The sequence below is a fragment of the Crocodylus siamensis genome, chromosome 13 (genome assembly GCF_052110815.1).
Source record: "Crocodylus siamensis isolate JL-2025a chromosome 13, ASM5211081v1, whole genome shotgun sequence".
Lineage (NCBI taxonomy): Eukaryota > Metazoa > Chordata > Crocodylia > Crocodylidae > Crocodylus > Crocodylus siamensis.
Genome location: NC_143407.1, coordinates 37,573,441 through 37,586,088, shown reverse-complemented (window position 1 = coordinate 37,586,088; position 12,648 = coordinate 37,573,441). Strand labels below are relative to the sequence as shown.

General features: G+C 70.4%; 4 protein-coding genes and 2 non-coding genes across 12 annotated transcripts; 4 read left to right on the top strand and 2 right to left on the bottom strand.

The window, feature by feature from the left end:
- Positions 1–145: 145 nt before the first annotated feature.
- PROCA1 (protein interacting with cyclin A1) lies at positions 146–1,377 on the bottom strand. 2 transcript variants are annotated; one of them, XM_090026532.1, is made up of 4 exons: positions 1,125–1,377; positions 941–1,047; positions 688–822; positions 146–607 (listed from the first exon to the last, which is right to left on the bottom strand). In XM_090026532.1, the coding sequence occupies exons 1-4, from the start codon at positions 1,252–1,254 to the stop codon at positions 206–208; spliced, it is 774 nt and encodes a 257-aa protein (XP_089882658.1). In that variant the 5' UTR covers positions 1,255–1,377; the 3' UTR covers positions 146–205. The 2 variants fall into 2 exon arrangements, with proteins under 2 accessions (XP_089882658.1, XP_089882659.1); XM_090026533.1 differs by having other exon boundaries at positions 244–607; positions 915–1,047; positions 1,125–1,370.
- Positions 1,378–2,894: 1,517 nt separating this feature from the next.
- LOC149854348 (uncharacterized) lies at positions 2,895–5,309 on the top strand. 3 transcript variants are annotated; one of them, XM_090026538.1, is made up of 6 exons: positions 2,895–3,043; positions 3,567–3,702; positions 3,915–4,008; positions 4,150–4,296; positions 4,441–4,536; positions 4,697–5,309. In XM_090026538.1, exons 1-6 carry the CDS (start codon positions 3,027–3,029, stop codon positions 4,852–4,854), a joined length of 648 nt encoding a protein of 215 aa, XP_089882664.1. In that variant the 5' UTR covers positions 2,895–3,026; the 3' UTR covers positions 4,855–5,309. The 3 variants fall into 3 exon arrangements, with proteins under 3 accessions (XP_089882664.1, XP_089882665.1, XP_089882662.1); XM_090026536.1 differs by having other exon boundaries at positions 2,910–3,043; positions 3,564–3,702; XM_090026539.1 differs by lacking the exon at positions 4,441–4,536 and having other exon boundaries at positions 2,909–3,043; positions 3,564–3,702.
- RAB34 (RAB34, member RAS oncogene family) lies at positions 5,299–8,243 on the bottom strand. Of its 4 annotated transcripts, XM_090026527.1 has the most exons (10): positions 7,556–8,231; positions 7,364–7,455; positions 6,988–7,053; positions 6,749–6,850; positions 6,613–6,677; positions 6,479–6,530; positions 6,286–6,367; positions 6,081–6,171; positions 5,889–5,996; positions 5,305–5,769 (listed from the first exon to the last, which is right to left on the bottom strand). In XM_090026527.1, the coding sequence occupies exons 1-10, from the start codon at positions 8,129–8,131 to the stop codon at positions 5,702–5,704; spliced, it is 1,302 nt and encodes a 433-aa protein (XP_089882653.1). In that variant the 5' UTR covers positions 8,132–8,231; the 3' UTR covers positions 5,305–5,701. The 4 variants fall into 4 exon arrangements, with proteins under 4 accessions (XP_089882655.1, XP_089882652.1, XP_089882656.1 ...); XM_090026526.1 differs by having other exon boundaries at positions 5,301–5,996; positions 7,556–8,238; XM_090026530.1 differs by lacking the exon at positions 6,988–7,053 and having other exon boundaries at positions 5,302–5,769; positions 7,556–8,236.
- Positions 8,244–8,281: 38 nt separating this feature from the next.
- Positions 8,282–10,876, top strand: RPL23A (ribosomal protein L23a). The gene is made up of 5 exons (XM_090026541.1): positions 8,282–8,440; positions 8,911–9,091; positions 9,432–9,608; positions 9,878–9,947; positions 10,811–10,876. The coding sequence occupies exons 1-5, from the start codon at positions 8,416–8,418 to the stop codon at positions 10,823–10,825; spliced, it is 468 nt and encodes a 155-aa protein (XP_089882667.1). The 5' UTR covers positions 8,282–8,415; the 3' UTR covers positions 10,826–10,876.
- Positions 9,264–9,333, top strand: LOC149854346 (small nucleolar RNA Z17). The gene has a single exon (XR_016439078.1). It is a non-coding gene; the product is annotated as a small nucleolar RNA Z17 (small nucleolar RNA).
- On the top strand, positions 9,744–9,809 carry LOC149854345 (small nucleolar RNA SNORD42). Its single transcript, XR_016439074.1, has one exon. It is a non-coding gene; the product is annotated as a small nucleolar RNA SNORD42 (small nucleolar RNA).
- Positions 10,877–12,648: the final 1,772 nt, after the last annotated feature.

Here is a 12,648-nt window from a genome sequence, read left to right as displayed (position 1 = left end):
CCTTGGGGGTGGGGGCGAGCGCTGGCTTGGCTGCAGCCGCCAGGGGACGGGGGGCGAGACGCCTCGGCCAAATGCACGGTGCTGGATGCAGTTTGCGCCCTTGAGGGGAAGAAGTCAGCCCCGGCTTCCAGCCCCCAGGCCCAGCGGCTGCCTCTAGCCCCCGGGTCCTGCGGGAGAGGGTGGGTACGGCGGGGGTAGCGCCCTGTCACCCCGTGGGGCGGAAGGGGGCTGCAGGGGCGCGCCAGGGCCCGTCGCTGCTGGCCTCGTGGATCCACTTCCAGCCCCGGCGCGTGCCACACGAGACGCTTCCCTCCTGGCGTGGGCTGCCCCGGCCGCGGGAGGGGGCAGGGGGGCCACGGCGTGCGGGCAGCTCCGTCACTGCGGGGGCGGCGCCGGGCTCCTCTGCCGCCGGTCCTTCCTCCCGCGCTTCCTGCGCCCCCGCGCCGGCCGGGCCGTGGCGGCGGGGCGGGGCGGCCGCGGCCGCGGCCGCTTCCTCCGGCGCCGGCGCCCGCGCTCCCGGCCCGCGCCGTCGATGAGCGGCCCCCCGACGGCGAAGCGCACCGGCTCGCGGGCCACGGCCACGGCCACCGGGCTGTAGCGGCGGCACCTGCGGGGCGGGGCGGGGCGGGGGTCAGGGGGGCGGGGGGGGGGGGGCCGGGCCGGGCCGGGCCGGGGGGCCGCACTCACCACACGTAGAGGTAGGGCTCCACGCACTGCTCCCGCTGCGCCAGCTCGAAGCAGGGCACCCGCAGCACGTTGAAGAAAGCCTGGCCCACGGCCCGCGCCGCCGAGCTGTTCACCTGCCGCAAGCACCGCTCCAGCCTGCGGGCACCGCACCGCACCGCGCCGCCCGGCTCAGCCCCGCGCCCGCCCGCCGCGCCCCACCCCGCCCCCCCGGCCCGGCCCGGCCGTACCGGCGGTCGCAGTCGCAGTGGCTGACCGTGTGCCAGCGCAGGTTGCGGTAGCCGTGGCGCGTGCTGAAGGGCCGGATGACCTGCGGGCAGTGGTCGTGCTCCCGGCAGCAGCGGTCCGTGTCGCGGTGCTCCCCTGCGGGGCAGCGGCGCTCAGCGCGGCCCCCCCGCGCCCGCCCTGCCCCGCCCCGCCCCGCCCCGCCCGGCGCTCACCCAGCTGCTCGTAGGTGTCGGCGTTGCTGCCGGCGCCGCACCACAGCGTGCCCGGGTAGGTGAAGCCCGCCCGGGCCGGCGCCGGCGCCAGCGCCAGCAGCGCCAGCAGGTGCAGCGCCGAGCACCGCATGGCGCCACCTCCACCCCGGCCCCGGCGGCGCCGCCGCCCCTTATAACCCGCGGCGCGGAGGGAAGGGAAGGGGAGGGGAGGGGTCTCCCGCCCCGCCCCGCCCCCGAGCCCCTGCCCGCCCGAGGACGCGGGGCTCCCGCGGGGCCGCGCCAGCCCCTGCCCGCCGTCGCGCCGCCGGGGCAGAGCCCCGCTCGTGCCGCCCCGCGCCGCCGGCCAGGAAGGGGGAAGCGCCGGGGCCCGCGGCCAGGGGCGGGCGGGGCGGGGCGGTTGCCCTGGCACCGCGGTGGGGTGATGTCCCCGGGCCCCCCCGCGCAAACACGCCCCCGGCCGGCCCCGCGCCCGCGCCCGCGCGGCCTCCTCACCCAAGGGGCACGAGAGCGCCCCCGCTGCAGCCCGACCCCGGAGGCCCTGGGGAAGCGCAGCTGTGGGGCGCTGGCCGCGGGACCCGCTGCTCCGAGCTGAGGCCCCGGCACGGAGCAGCGCCCGGCCCCCGCGCCTGGGCGATGTGCGGCCAGCGCCCGTCTCCTTTGGGCCGATGGGCTGACCCTGGCCCGCATGTCGCCTCTCCCTGCCACCCCCCACGCCGGCTTGCTCCATGCAGACTCATGGCGCAGCTCCGCGGGCCGAGCTGCGGGGCCCGGACCACCCCAGGCCCCCGCGGAGCTGGCCGCGCAGACGGCGCGGGCAGCGGGGCTCCACGTGGGGGGCAGCGCCGGGACTGCCTCGGCCTTGCCCGGGCTTGCGGAGACAGGCAGGCGGCTCCGCGGGCCCGCCAGCGCCAGCCGCAGCGGGGGCAGCGTCACGGCCGTGCCCGGTCTGGGTGGGCCCCGGCTGAGCTGCCAGGCAGGAAGCAAGGCGGTGCCAGAAGCGGGGTGCCCCTGTGCCTCCATCCTGCCGTCTGCCCCCCCCGGGGCTGGCATAAAGCCCTATGCCGGGGTCTGGGCCCTGGTCTGCCCCTGCCCAGGGGCCATGGCAGCCTTTCAGGTGCACCGGGCACGGAGGTTGGGCCGGGCCCTGCTGTGTGGGGGGCAGAGCCCCCAGCCCCACCTGCAGGGACAGGCATCGCCCCCCCAGGCGGACCCGCGTCGGGCCCTGGTCCCAGCGCACAGCTGCACCAGGCCCGCTCACAGCCTGGCTGGGGCCAGGAGCCGCACCCGCGGCTGCGCCCAGGGCCGTGGGACCAGCTCCCAGAGCTGCTGGGGCGTTTAGGGCCTTGCTGGGCTGCAGCTAGGGGCCTTGACGCTGTCTTGCTCTTCCCTGTTGCATGCCCCAGGCCAGCGTGAGCAGGTGGCCCCCGCCACCTGCCCTGCGGAGGGAAATGCCAGGGCAGGCCCCGCTCCGCTCTGCTCCCAGGCCACGGCCCAGGGCTCCCAGGCTGGGGCCGGTGGGGCTGCAGCTGCTGGAGCCTCGCCCCACCTCCAGGTGAGCGCAGCGGCCTGGACCCGGGCAGGGGGGCTCAGCCACGCCGGCGGCCCCTGTGCCCTGCAGTGACCACAGGGCTGGGGGGCAGGCGGCCCCTCTCCTTGGCGAGCCGGTGCCCCGTCTGCCCCCCGCATCAGACTGGTGAAGGATGTCCTGTCCCTCCCCCCAGCCCGTGCCCTGGCGAATGAATTGTGAATGGCTCCGGGAGCCCGGGGGGGCTGGGGCTGCGATCCCAGCTGCTGCTGTCCGTGAAGGCTGCTCTTCTCCCGGATGCAGTTACGGAGCGGCTCTGCGCTGCGACCGCGCGCTCGACCTGCCTTCCCGATCGCTGAACGCGGCGAGGGCACGGCATGGACCCGCCTGGCAGGTACGTGCCCACTTGAGCCTGGCAGCTGCCGACACGAGCCGTTCCCAGCCGCGCCGCGGGGCGCGGGCAGGCCTGAAATGCAACAGGGGCCTAGGCCAGGGCGGGACGCAGGAGCTGGGCACGTGACTCCGTAAGGCGGGGAGCCAGGCCCCCGCCTAGTCGGGGAGCCTGCCCCCGGGACCCCGGCAGTGACCGGTGAGCATGGCGGTGTCTGCGGGGGCCCGAGGGCCTGGCCGCACTGGTCGGCCGGAGCCAGGAGCTGGCGGACCCTGCCCTGGAGCGCGGCCACGGGCGGTTCGTGTGCCGGGTGGCTCGGCCTGCCAGGGGGCCAGCACCGTGTGCCTTTCAGCAGCTGCTCGGCCAGGCGCCCGGCTGGCCCGGGGGAGGTGCCCCGGGGGTCAGGCTGGTGGCTCCCAGCCAGGGGGCTCAGCCGGTGGGCACCCCGCACAAGCTGCCCCCACGGCCGGGAGAGGGGCGCGAGGCACCTGCTGCCGGCACCCCCTGAGCCCAGCTCTCCCAGCAGCCGCCTCCTGCCCAGGGACCTGTGGCGCATCCCCAACACCCGCGACAAGGGCTGGTACCTGGCGCTCATGGCCCCCAACATCAAGGGCCCCGGATACGCCTGGCTCGACCCCTCCCGGCTCTACTGCAACCACCAGGTAGCGGGGCAGGGCCCGGGGCGGAGAGGGCCCCGGGGTCTGGCTGGGTGCCGGCACGGGAGGGGGTCTCTGCCGGGGGGTAGGACAGGCTGTGCCAGGACAGGCCAGGCCCAGCTCGCCTGGCAGCTGCTGCACCAGGTCCGAGCCCCATGGCGGGGGGGCTCCCGTGCGTGGCTCTGGCCCAGCCCGCAGCAGCTCCGCCTCGTCCCCAGGGCCTGCAGGACTGCATCACCGACCTGCTGCAGCCCTTCTGGGAGGACCCCATTGACCTGGTGGCTGGCATCGACGCCATGGGATTCATCCTTGGTAACCCCTCGCCCCCTTGGCCCAGCTCCCCCGGGGAGGGTGCTACGTGGGGCTGGCAGGGCAGTGTCCTTGTGGCCATCTGCCCTGGCCCCGCTGCCCGCTCCATGCCCATGTCCCCGGACGCTGCGCTCTCCCGTCCAGGCGCCGCCATCGCCAACACCCTGCAGAAGGGCTTCCTGGCCATCCGCAAAGCTGGGCACCTGTGTGTGGAGACCTACGCGCACCCCTACACCGACTACTCCTCGCGCCAGAAAGTGATGGAGGTCAGGACCGACGCCATCACCCCAGGTGAGTAGCAGCCAGCCCCGCGGCTCTGGAGAGGGGCTGCGTCCATCCCCGGGGGCCCGCAGCCCTTGGCTACAGTCTGGCAGAGAGGGGCTGGGGCGGGCAGGCCGGCGCGGGGGCACCTGGCACATGGAGCCCCCTCCCCAGGCTCGCGCGTCTTGCTGGTGGATCAGTGGATCGAGACGGGGGGCACCATGCAGGCAGCCATCCAGCTGGTGGAGCAGCAGGGCGGCATCGTCGCAGGTAGGATGGGGCCGGGACCCCTGGCCCCGGGCTCAGCACCGGCGTCCCGACGGCCGGTAAGGGGCAGCAGCCTGGCTGCAGGAAGGCCCGGCGGGGCCCCTCCTCTCGGGGCTTGGGCACCGAGCGGGCGGCCGGCTCCAACGCGGCCCCCTCCTCGCAGGCGTGGCCGCCATCTGCATCGAGGACAGCGAGGGCGGGCGCTGGATCCAGGCGCAGTACAAGTGCTCGCACTGCGTCCCCGACCACCTGATGCCCCAGTTCAACCGGCACGAGCTGGAGTCGTTCCGCGCCCTCGGGCTGAGGCACAGCCTGGTGTGACGGCACCCGGGGCCGGCTGCACGGGAGCCTCAGCCTGGAGCACCGAGCTGCTCCGGCCCTGCCGACGGCGCCCCGACCATGCCATCCCTGCTGCCCACCCAACGCAACTGCCTGAGAGGAGCCACCCCCCCCGGGTGCTGGGGCTGTGCTGCCCCGTGGCCGGCGCGTGGAGCCGCCCAGGGCAGGAGATGCGCCCGCGGGAGCGGCACCGGGCACAGGGGCGTCTGCTCCTGTGGCACCACCGGTTTGTGGACCTCCATGAATAGCCCACCTCGCTGGGCAGCTCCTGCCTGCATCTGTCTGCCCGCCCAAGGGCTCCCCGCGTGCCTGGGGATGGTGTCCCATGCCAGCCATCCGGGCAGCACTTCATGCCTGGGGCACCTGCCCCTCCCCATCTCGCACAGTAGGAGCTTGGTCTTTAAATAATAAAAGCTTAGACTTTATTAAGAGAGGAAGCCAGGAAGCCTGCTAATGACATGCTAATTTGCATAGGAAATAGGCTGGAGCTGTGCCCAGGGGCTTCGGCCCCCGCCCTTCTAAGCACCCCACAGCTCAGCCTGGCCCGCGGTCCCAGGCTGGGCTTCCCAGCAGCCATGGGAGAGGCCAGGGCAGCCTTTCCCCGCGCTCTGAGCAGTGCAGGGGGACGCGGAGAGGCCACAGAGGGTATGGGCAGCTGTCCGTGCCAGGCAGGAGCAGGCACCGAGCCGCGGCCTGCCTGGCGGTGCTGGCCGGGCGGGCACAGGACCCACGAGCCTGGGGGCGGTGTTCCTCTGGGCCAGCCGTGCCCCCGTGCCCAGGCCACCGCGCGCTGGCCGGGGCACGGAGCTGCGGGGGCTGGCGCAGCCCGTCAGCGGCAGCACTTGGGTCTCTTCCCCTGCGCGCTCAGGTACAAGTCGCTGTCGTTGCTGCTGATGCCTAGGAGACAGGAGGTGCGGGCGGCTGCAGGGGCCACGAGGGCGCGCGCCCAGAGGAGCCGCAAGCAGCGGGCTGCTCCCCGGGTTCGGCGGGCGGGGGCCCGGGCCCGGGGTACTCACGGACGACGTCCCCGATCTTCCTGGCGCTGCTCCTCTCCAGCTCGGCCAGCACGCTGCTCTCGAAGGTCAGCGCCGCCACGCGGAAGAAGAACTCGCGCACGTTCTCGCCTGCCGGCGGGCCGCAGCTCGGTGACGGCCTCCCTGCGCCGCCCCGCTCCCCCGGCCCCCGCGCGCCCGGCGCTGAGAGCTCACCCGTGAGGGAGGAGACGGCCCAGTACTCGGCCCGCATCTCCTGGGCCACCTTGAGAGCGTCCTTCTCCACCAGGCTGTACCGTGCGGGCGGCTGCCAGAGGGTGCGGGCGTGAGCGGAGGCCTGGCGCGCGCCCAGCCAGGGGCAAAGGGCAAAGGGGCAGGGGGTGATGGCGTCGCGGGGCTGGCTCGGGGGACCCGCACTCACGCTCAGGTCCTTCTTGGAGCCCACCAGGAAGAGCAGGACGTTGGCGGGGTCGTTCTCCTTCAGGGCGTCAGCCAGCCACTGCCTGAGGGGGGAGCCACGGCTGGGTGCGGGGCTCGTGCGGGCCCAGCTCACGGCTGAGCTCGGCCGGCCCCGGGGGGGACAGCCGCCCGCGGCGCCAGCCCCCGCCCCGTACCTGGTGTGCTCCAGCGACGCCACGCTGTTGACGTCGAACACGATGACGATGGCTGGGGGGGGCGAGAGGGGGTGAGAGGAGCCCGGGCCTGGGGGGGCGTCCTCGCCCGCCCAGCCCCAGCCCCAGCCCCTCACCTTGCGCGCCGCGGTAGTAGGTGGACGCGATGCACTTGAACCTCTCCTGGCCGGCCGTGTCCCAGCTGGGGACAGGGGCAGGGGTCAGCGAGGCGGGTGCGGGCGTGGGCGCGAGCGCGAGGGGGCCCGTACTCACAGCTGCAGGCTGAAGGGGACGCCCAGCACCTCGAAGCGCTCCATCTCGAAGTCCACCCCGATGGTGGCCTTGTAGTTCTTGTCGAAGGTGTCCTTGCAGAACCTGGGCCGGAGCGCGGGGGCTCAGCCGGCGCCGGGCTGCCGGGTCGGGACAAAGGCAGCCCCGGGCACCAGCCCCGCACGGCCTCCCGGGGAAGCAGGCCTCGCGGATACCCCAGAGCCCGCCCAGGCCGCACGCACCGGTTGATGAGGCAGGTCTTGCCCACCGACAGGTCTCCCACCACGATGATCTTGGAGATCTTGAAGCTGCCGGGCGGAGGGGGCACGTCCACCGCCGCTCCTGTCCCGGGTCACGCCCGCTCCCTTCCCCCCGCGGGCCGGACGGCCGCTGCAGGCACCCGGGCGGGGGCACGGCGCTGGCCGGCAGAGCCGCCCGCTGCCACGTGGCTGCGGCGGGGGTCTCACGGCTGCCTGGCGCCCCCCTGCCAGGAGCCAGCCCAGGGAGGCGCCCCCGAGACTCCCTGGGCCGCAGCCCATCCGGGCCCCGCCGCCGCCGCCGCCGCCCTCCCCCGCATTCCTGCTCCGTGACGCGGCCGCGGCCCGCTCCGCCGCCTACCCCACGGTGCCGGTCCGCTGCTCCTGGCAGGCGCTCGTCACGCCGGGGTGGAAAGCGGCGCGCGGGTGCAGGGCGGCCTCCGTGCTGAAGCACTGCAGCGGGGCAGGGGCAGGGGCAGGGGCAGGGGCGCCCGCCGCTAGCACCGGCGCCGCCCCGCAAGGGGCCCCGCACCGCCCGCGCCCGCCGGCTCACCTGCGGCAGCTCGGCCACGACGCGGTCCCGCCTCACCGGGGCCAGCACGCTCATCGTCCGCCCCACGGGCTCGGCCCGGCGCCGGGCTCCTGCGGGCGGGCGGGGGCGGGGCGGGGCGGGGCCGCGCGGGGAAGGGGCGGCCCGCACGCGCCGGCGGGGCACGGGCCCGAGCCCCGGAAATCCCAGCGGGGCCGCACGTGGCGCCCGGACCCCCCGGGCCGGCCGCTGCTGCGGGCCCCGGTGGGGCGGACCCGCTCCTCCACCCCGGCCCTGCTCCGCTCCCGCGGGCGCGCTGCCGCCGCGCTCAGCCCCGGCACCCTGCCCTGCCCGCGCCTCCCGCTCCTGCCGCGGGGCACGGGCACGGCCCGGCACACTGCCTGGCGCGGGGCACGGGGCACGCCTCGGACGCGGTGCACGGTGCGGGACACGGTACATGCATGAGCATTGGGCAGGACACGACCGGGACAGGGTGCTCGGTGCAGGACACGGGCGCACCCGGGACACGGTGCATGCATGAGCACTGGACAGGACACGGTGCTCGGTGCAGGACACGGGCGCACCCGGGACACGGCGCATGCATGAGCATTGGGCAGGACACGGTGCTCGGTGCAGGACACAGGGCTGCCCCGCGCCCGCAGCCCTGCCCCAGCAACGCCCTACGTTGCCTCTAGAGGGCGCACGGACCCCCCCCCGCCGCTCTGCGCATGCTCCACCGCCTTCCGGCCTCCCCCTCGGAGAACTCCATCTCCCGGCGGCCCCCGCGCGCCTCGCGGCCCTGCCCCGCGTCCTGTCGCGAGATCGGCTCGGCCATAAGCCCGTGCCAGGCCGCCGCGCCGGTCCCTTTCTCCTCCTTCCCCAAGATGGCGCCGAAGGCCAAGAAGGAGGGTGAGGAGCGGCGTCTCCGCGCGGCGGGCCCGCATGGCAGCATCGGGCCCCCGGGGGGGGCGGGATGTGGAGCTGGGGCCAGGGTCGGGCCCATGTGGAGGGGTTTGCGGCTGGGGCCACGATCGGGCCCACGTGGCGGGACTGAGGCCAGGGTCGGGCCCACGTGGCGGGTTTGGAGCCGGGATCGGGCCCACGCGGGGTGGGGGGGTTGGAGCTGGGGCCAGAATCAGGACATCTTGGGGTGGGGGTCCGGCCCACATGGGGGGATTTGGGGCTGGGGCCGGGATCGGGCCCACATGGGGGCGGGCGGTTGGAGCCAGGATCAGGCCCACACGGGGAGTTTGGGCCGAGGATTAGGATCGCATGGCAGGATCGGGGCCAGGATCAGGCCCACGTGGCAGGCTCGGCGAGTGGGGGTCAGGATGGGGGGCGAGGCGATGCAATCCCTGACCCCGCTCTGCCCCCGGCAGCCGTCCCTGCCAAGACCGAGGCGAAGTCCAAGGCTCTGAAGGCCAAGAAGGCCGTCTTGAAAGGCGTCCACAGTCACAAGAAGAAGAAGATCCGCACATCTCCCACCTTCCGCCGGCCCAAGACCCTGCGGCTCCGGCGCCAGCCCAAGTACCCCCGGAAGAGCGCTCCGCGGAGGAACAAGTACGGCCACGCCAGTGCCTCTCCCCTCCGCCCTGTCCCTCGCGGCCACCCGGGGCTCTAGCCTGATGCTGGTTTTTGGGGCGTGCGGGGGTCATTGTGCAATGTCCGTGTTGCTTTAGAGGGGGGCAGCGGAAGCCGTGTTCAAATTAATGTCTTGGCACAGGATGCTGGGGGTACAGATGATGATTACACGCGACCAAAGCCTGAGAGCTCGTGATTGCAGCTTTAGCGACTGATGTACCCTGAGCTCCCCAGCCGCTGGGGTTACGGTGCGGGCCCTGTAGGGCTGGGGGTGCTCTGCCCTTTCTAACCAGCGTTTCTGCCGTGGGCCCCCCCCCAGGCTTGACCACTATGCCATCATCAAGTTCCCCCTGACCACGGAGTCAGCCATGAAGAAGATCGAGGATAACAACACGCTGGTCTTCATCGTTGACGTCAAAGCCAACAAGCACCAGATCAAGCAGGCCGTCAAGAAGCTGTACGACATCGACGTGGCCAAAGTCAACACGTTGATTCGGTGCGTGAGCCTGGGTGAGGGCTGGGAGGGGTGGGTGGGCCAGGCGGGGGCTTAAGAAGCCCTTTAATGCATCTGGGGTGCACAGACCCTAGTACCTGGGGTGAGCGGGTGACCAGCAGCGAAGGGCTGTTCCTTGTGCAGGTGATGTAAAGTAGATCACAGCTGAGTCCCGTGATGCTCTCAAAGGAACCACTGATGCGCAAGGCAGTGCGGTACAGCCAGACGGACAGCTGTGGCTCTGGGCACTGACACTTGTTCCCCTGTTCTAGGCCCGACGGCGAGAAGAAGGCTTATGTTCGTCTTGCTCCAGACTATGACGCGCTGGATGTAGCCAACAAGGTGAGGATGACGCTGTTTTCTGTCCTGCCCTTGGTTGCAGTTGTTGCACGGTTTGGTGGTGACATGGGGTCTGCAGTGGCCCGTGGCAGAGAAGCAATTTTTGCATGAAGGGAGTGGCCGACGTGCTTCCTTGAGCTGGGTTTCTGACAGGCTTTGGGCAGCCTTCGTCACTGGGCAGAGTTGTAAGAGTTAATTCACTTGGATGTTTCCCTGGATTGAAGTAATGATACCCAGCAAAACTGGAGTTCACGCACACCACAGGCCTACCCGTGCAGGGGGATCTGGGGCTCTGACCACTTGCAATCCAGGGGCCTTGGTGAGGAGGGCAGTGGGGCCCAGGCCCCATGGTGTATAACCACCCCTTGCTTGTCTAAATTTTCCCAGCACTTGCAGCTGGAGGAGTAACTTGCTTGCCCTTCTAATAACTGCTGCGTAGCACTGCTGGCAAGGACCAGCCTGTCTCTCTAGCTTTCCTTAGAGAAAGGGAACGATGCTCAAGTAACTTCCAGCAAACTCTGAAACATAAAGCCCAGAGGTTCGCCAGGAGGGCGTGGGAATCTTGTGCTTCTTGCAAAGGGAGAAGCTGTACGTATAGCGCCAGGGAGACGGGGCCATGCCCCTCTGGCTGCGTAGGGCGAGATGGAGAGGAGTGGATGCAACATACTTGAGTAGCTGGAGGCTGAGCATCATGGGATGTTTGCGTAGGGAGGTGCTCTGTGAGGGTAGCAATGGTATGCCTGGGGGCACCTGGGATGCCATAGAGGAAGGCTGTTTGCCCAGGGCTTGAACTTTTCTGGGGAGGTACGTGGGGGCCCGTTGTGCCCAGGCAACGCACTAATGTCACCCCTTCTGCTTCCTTTTAGATTGGAATCATCTAAGCGGCGCCCACCAAGAGCGGTACAGAGTAGCTAATAAACTCTGGAAAACCACAGGCAGGCTCTTGCCTCATGACTGAGCGACCTCAACTCGCAGCAGAGGCCCCGGGGTGGAGGGCAGGCTGGTACCTGGGCTGTTTCAGTGCGGTGAAGCCAAATCGCAGAGGGATCAGGGGAGATGTGCAGGCACGGTGGCAAAGAGTATTGCCCCAAAGCTGGGTCAGGGGAGGCAGAAGGGGCTGCTGCCTGGGGGGGTTGCAGGAGCTGCTCTGCGGGGAAGTGATGGCACCAGCCTGGAGAAGTGGTGCCTGTGGGCGAAGTTGCCAGCCCCTTCCAGGTCTCCCAGGCAGGGGCCTTGTGTGGCTGCTATTTCTGCCCTACCTGTCCTGCGTTTGGCTGTTTCTTCTGCTCCAGTCTTTGCCTGGCTGGGTTTCCCAACATCCATTCATTTGTAATAATACTACTGTGTTATTCTGACTATGAGCTGAAGCTGTGAAAGGCAGGGTGATCTCTCTTTTTGGGAGGGGAAAGATTTAAGTTAGCAGAACTGCGATGCTGTTCCCACCTAACCCTTAGTCTCAGCCAGACCCCCCTCAAAATCTGCGTGAGGGCACTTCACTGGGCTGCTCTGACACCTTGGCCGGCTGTTGCTGCCCTCATCTGGCCACAGCGTGCTGGGTGAGGGATCTTTGCAGAACGGCAGTTCATTGCGATGCTTCTGCTGGGGCCAGTGGCTCCTCATCAGGTGCAAGCAGAAGTAGAAGGAAGATCTTGGAGCCTTTTAAAGCTCATGTGTTATGGGAGATGCCATGCCCGAGTGAGCAAGCCAGTGGGCTGGGGCACCTCTGTTCTCCCCAGGCAGGGCCCAACTTCACTGAAGTTCAGGGCAATGTGCTAGCACAGGCCCCCAGTTGGGCCCCAGGCCTGTGTGCAGGCAGCTGTCAGCCCAGCTCCTGTTGCTAGCAGGCAGCAGGGGTTTAGGGTTAGGGATTCACAGATCTCCTTATTTGAAGCCAGCTTCTTCAAGAGCGTGAACAGGAGGTGGATCCCAAGGGCTACTGGCCAGTGCAAGCATGCAGCTGTGGAAGGCTTGACTTCCCTGTAAGCTGGGGCCAGCTCCATGGCAGCCTTCACAAGAAGACTTGCCCCCATGCCCTAGCAGTTGGATGCTGTGCTTCTCCAGGGGGTCCCAGGCTGCCAGGCGGGCTTCTGAAACTGTCCTGCTGCAGATGAGCTGCGTGTCTTTGGGGCTGCTTTCCTGGCAGCCAGTGCCTGAGGACCTCCAGGCAGTAACCATTCCTGAGTAAGAAGCGTCCTGTGTGACGCCTGTCCAGACATGCCTCCGCGGACTGCGTTTGCTCTGCAGCTGTCAGAAGCTCCCAGGGTTGGCCCTGGTGCCAAGCGTGCAGGTGCAGGCACTGCACACCACAGTGTCCTGTCTGTGGGCAGGGGGCAGGTACCCTGGGATCTTCCCTCACATGCCAGATTGCTTCAGGGAGCAAGATCCTGCTGTGAGACTTGCCCCCATTACATGAAGGATAAGGCTGGGAGTGGAGGAGCTCCAGGACCTGTGCGTGCTCATCCCAGCCCTGGGCGAGGCCTCAGCTACCACTTCTCTTTCGCCAGGGGAACTGCAGCCCTGGCTGGAACCCCCTGTGGGCTGTTCCTGCTGATCCAGCAGCTGCCCTTGGGAAAGGGGGTGGGTGTGCGGCTCCTCCCATCCATGCCCCCGCAGCTGGGCATGCAGGGGCTGTGGTCCTGGCCCGGGCCTGTTTGAGCAGCTCTCCTGGGGCTGAGCAGCAGACGTTGAAGGGCTGGGGCAGGAG

Excerpts from the sequence above, each read along its gene's own strand:
- PROCA1 (XM_090026532.1), bottom strand. The coding sequence starts at position 1,254 with ATGCGGTGCTCGGCGCTGCACCTGCTGGCGCTGCTGGCGCTGGCGCCG. Across the intron at positions 823-940 it reads GCAACCTGCGCTGGCACACG|GCTGGAGCGGTGCTTGCGGC; the intron begins GTCAGCCACTGC and ends CGGTGCCCGCAG. Across the intron at positions 608-687 it reads GAGCCCTACCTCTACGTGTG|GTGCCGCCGCTACAGCCCGG; the intron begins GTGAGTGCGGCC and ends CCCGCCCCGCAG.
- LOC149854348 (XM_090026536.1), top strand. Across the intron at positions 4,009-4,149 it reads CGCCATGGGATTCATCCTTG|GCGCCGCCATCGCCAACACC; the intron begins GTAACCCCTCGC and ends TCTCCCGTCCAG. Across the intron at positions 4,297-4,440 it reads GACCGACGCCATCACCCCAG|GCTCGCGCGTCTTGCTGGTG; the intron begins GTGAGTAGCAGC and ends CCCCCTCCCCAG.
- RAB34 (XM_090026526.1), bottom strand. The coding sequence starts at position 8,131 with ATGCGCCGTGTCCCGGGTGCGCCCGTGTCCTGCACCGAGCACCGTGTC. Across the intron at positions 6,851-6,987 it reads AAGACCTGCCTCATCAACCG|GTTCTGCAAGGACACCTTCG; the intron begins GTGCGTGCGGCC and ends GCTCCGGCCCAG. Across the intron at positions 6,531-6,612 it reads CTACTACCGCGGCGCGCAAG|CCATCGTCATCGTGTTCGAC; the intron begins GTGAGGGGCTGG and ends CGCCCCCCCCAG.
- RPL23A (XM_090026541.1), top strand. The coding sequence starts at position 8,416 with ATGGCGCCGAAGGCCAAGAAGGAGG. Across the intron at positions 8,441-8,910 it reads GCCGAAGGCCAAGAAGGAGG|CCGTCCCTGCCAAGACCGAG; the intron begins GTGAGGAGCGGC and ends TGCCCCCGGCAG. Across the intron at positions 9,609-9,877 it reads AAAGTCAACACGTTGATTCG|GCCCGACGGCGAGAAGAAGG; the intron begins GTGCGTGAGCCT and ends CCCCTGTTCTAG.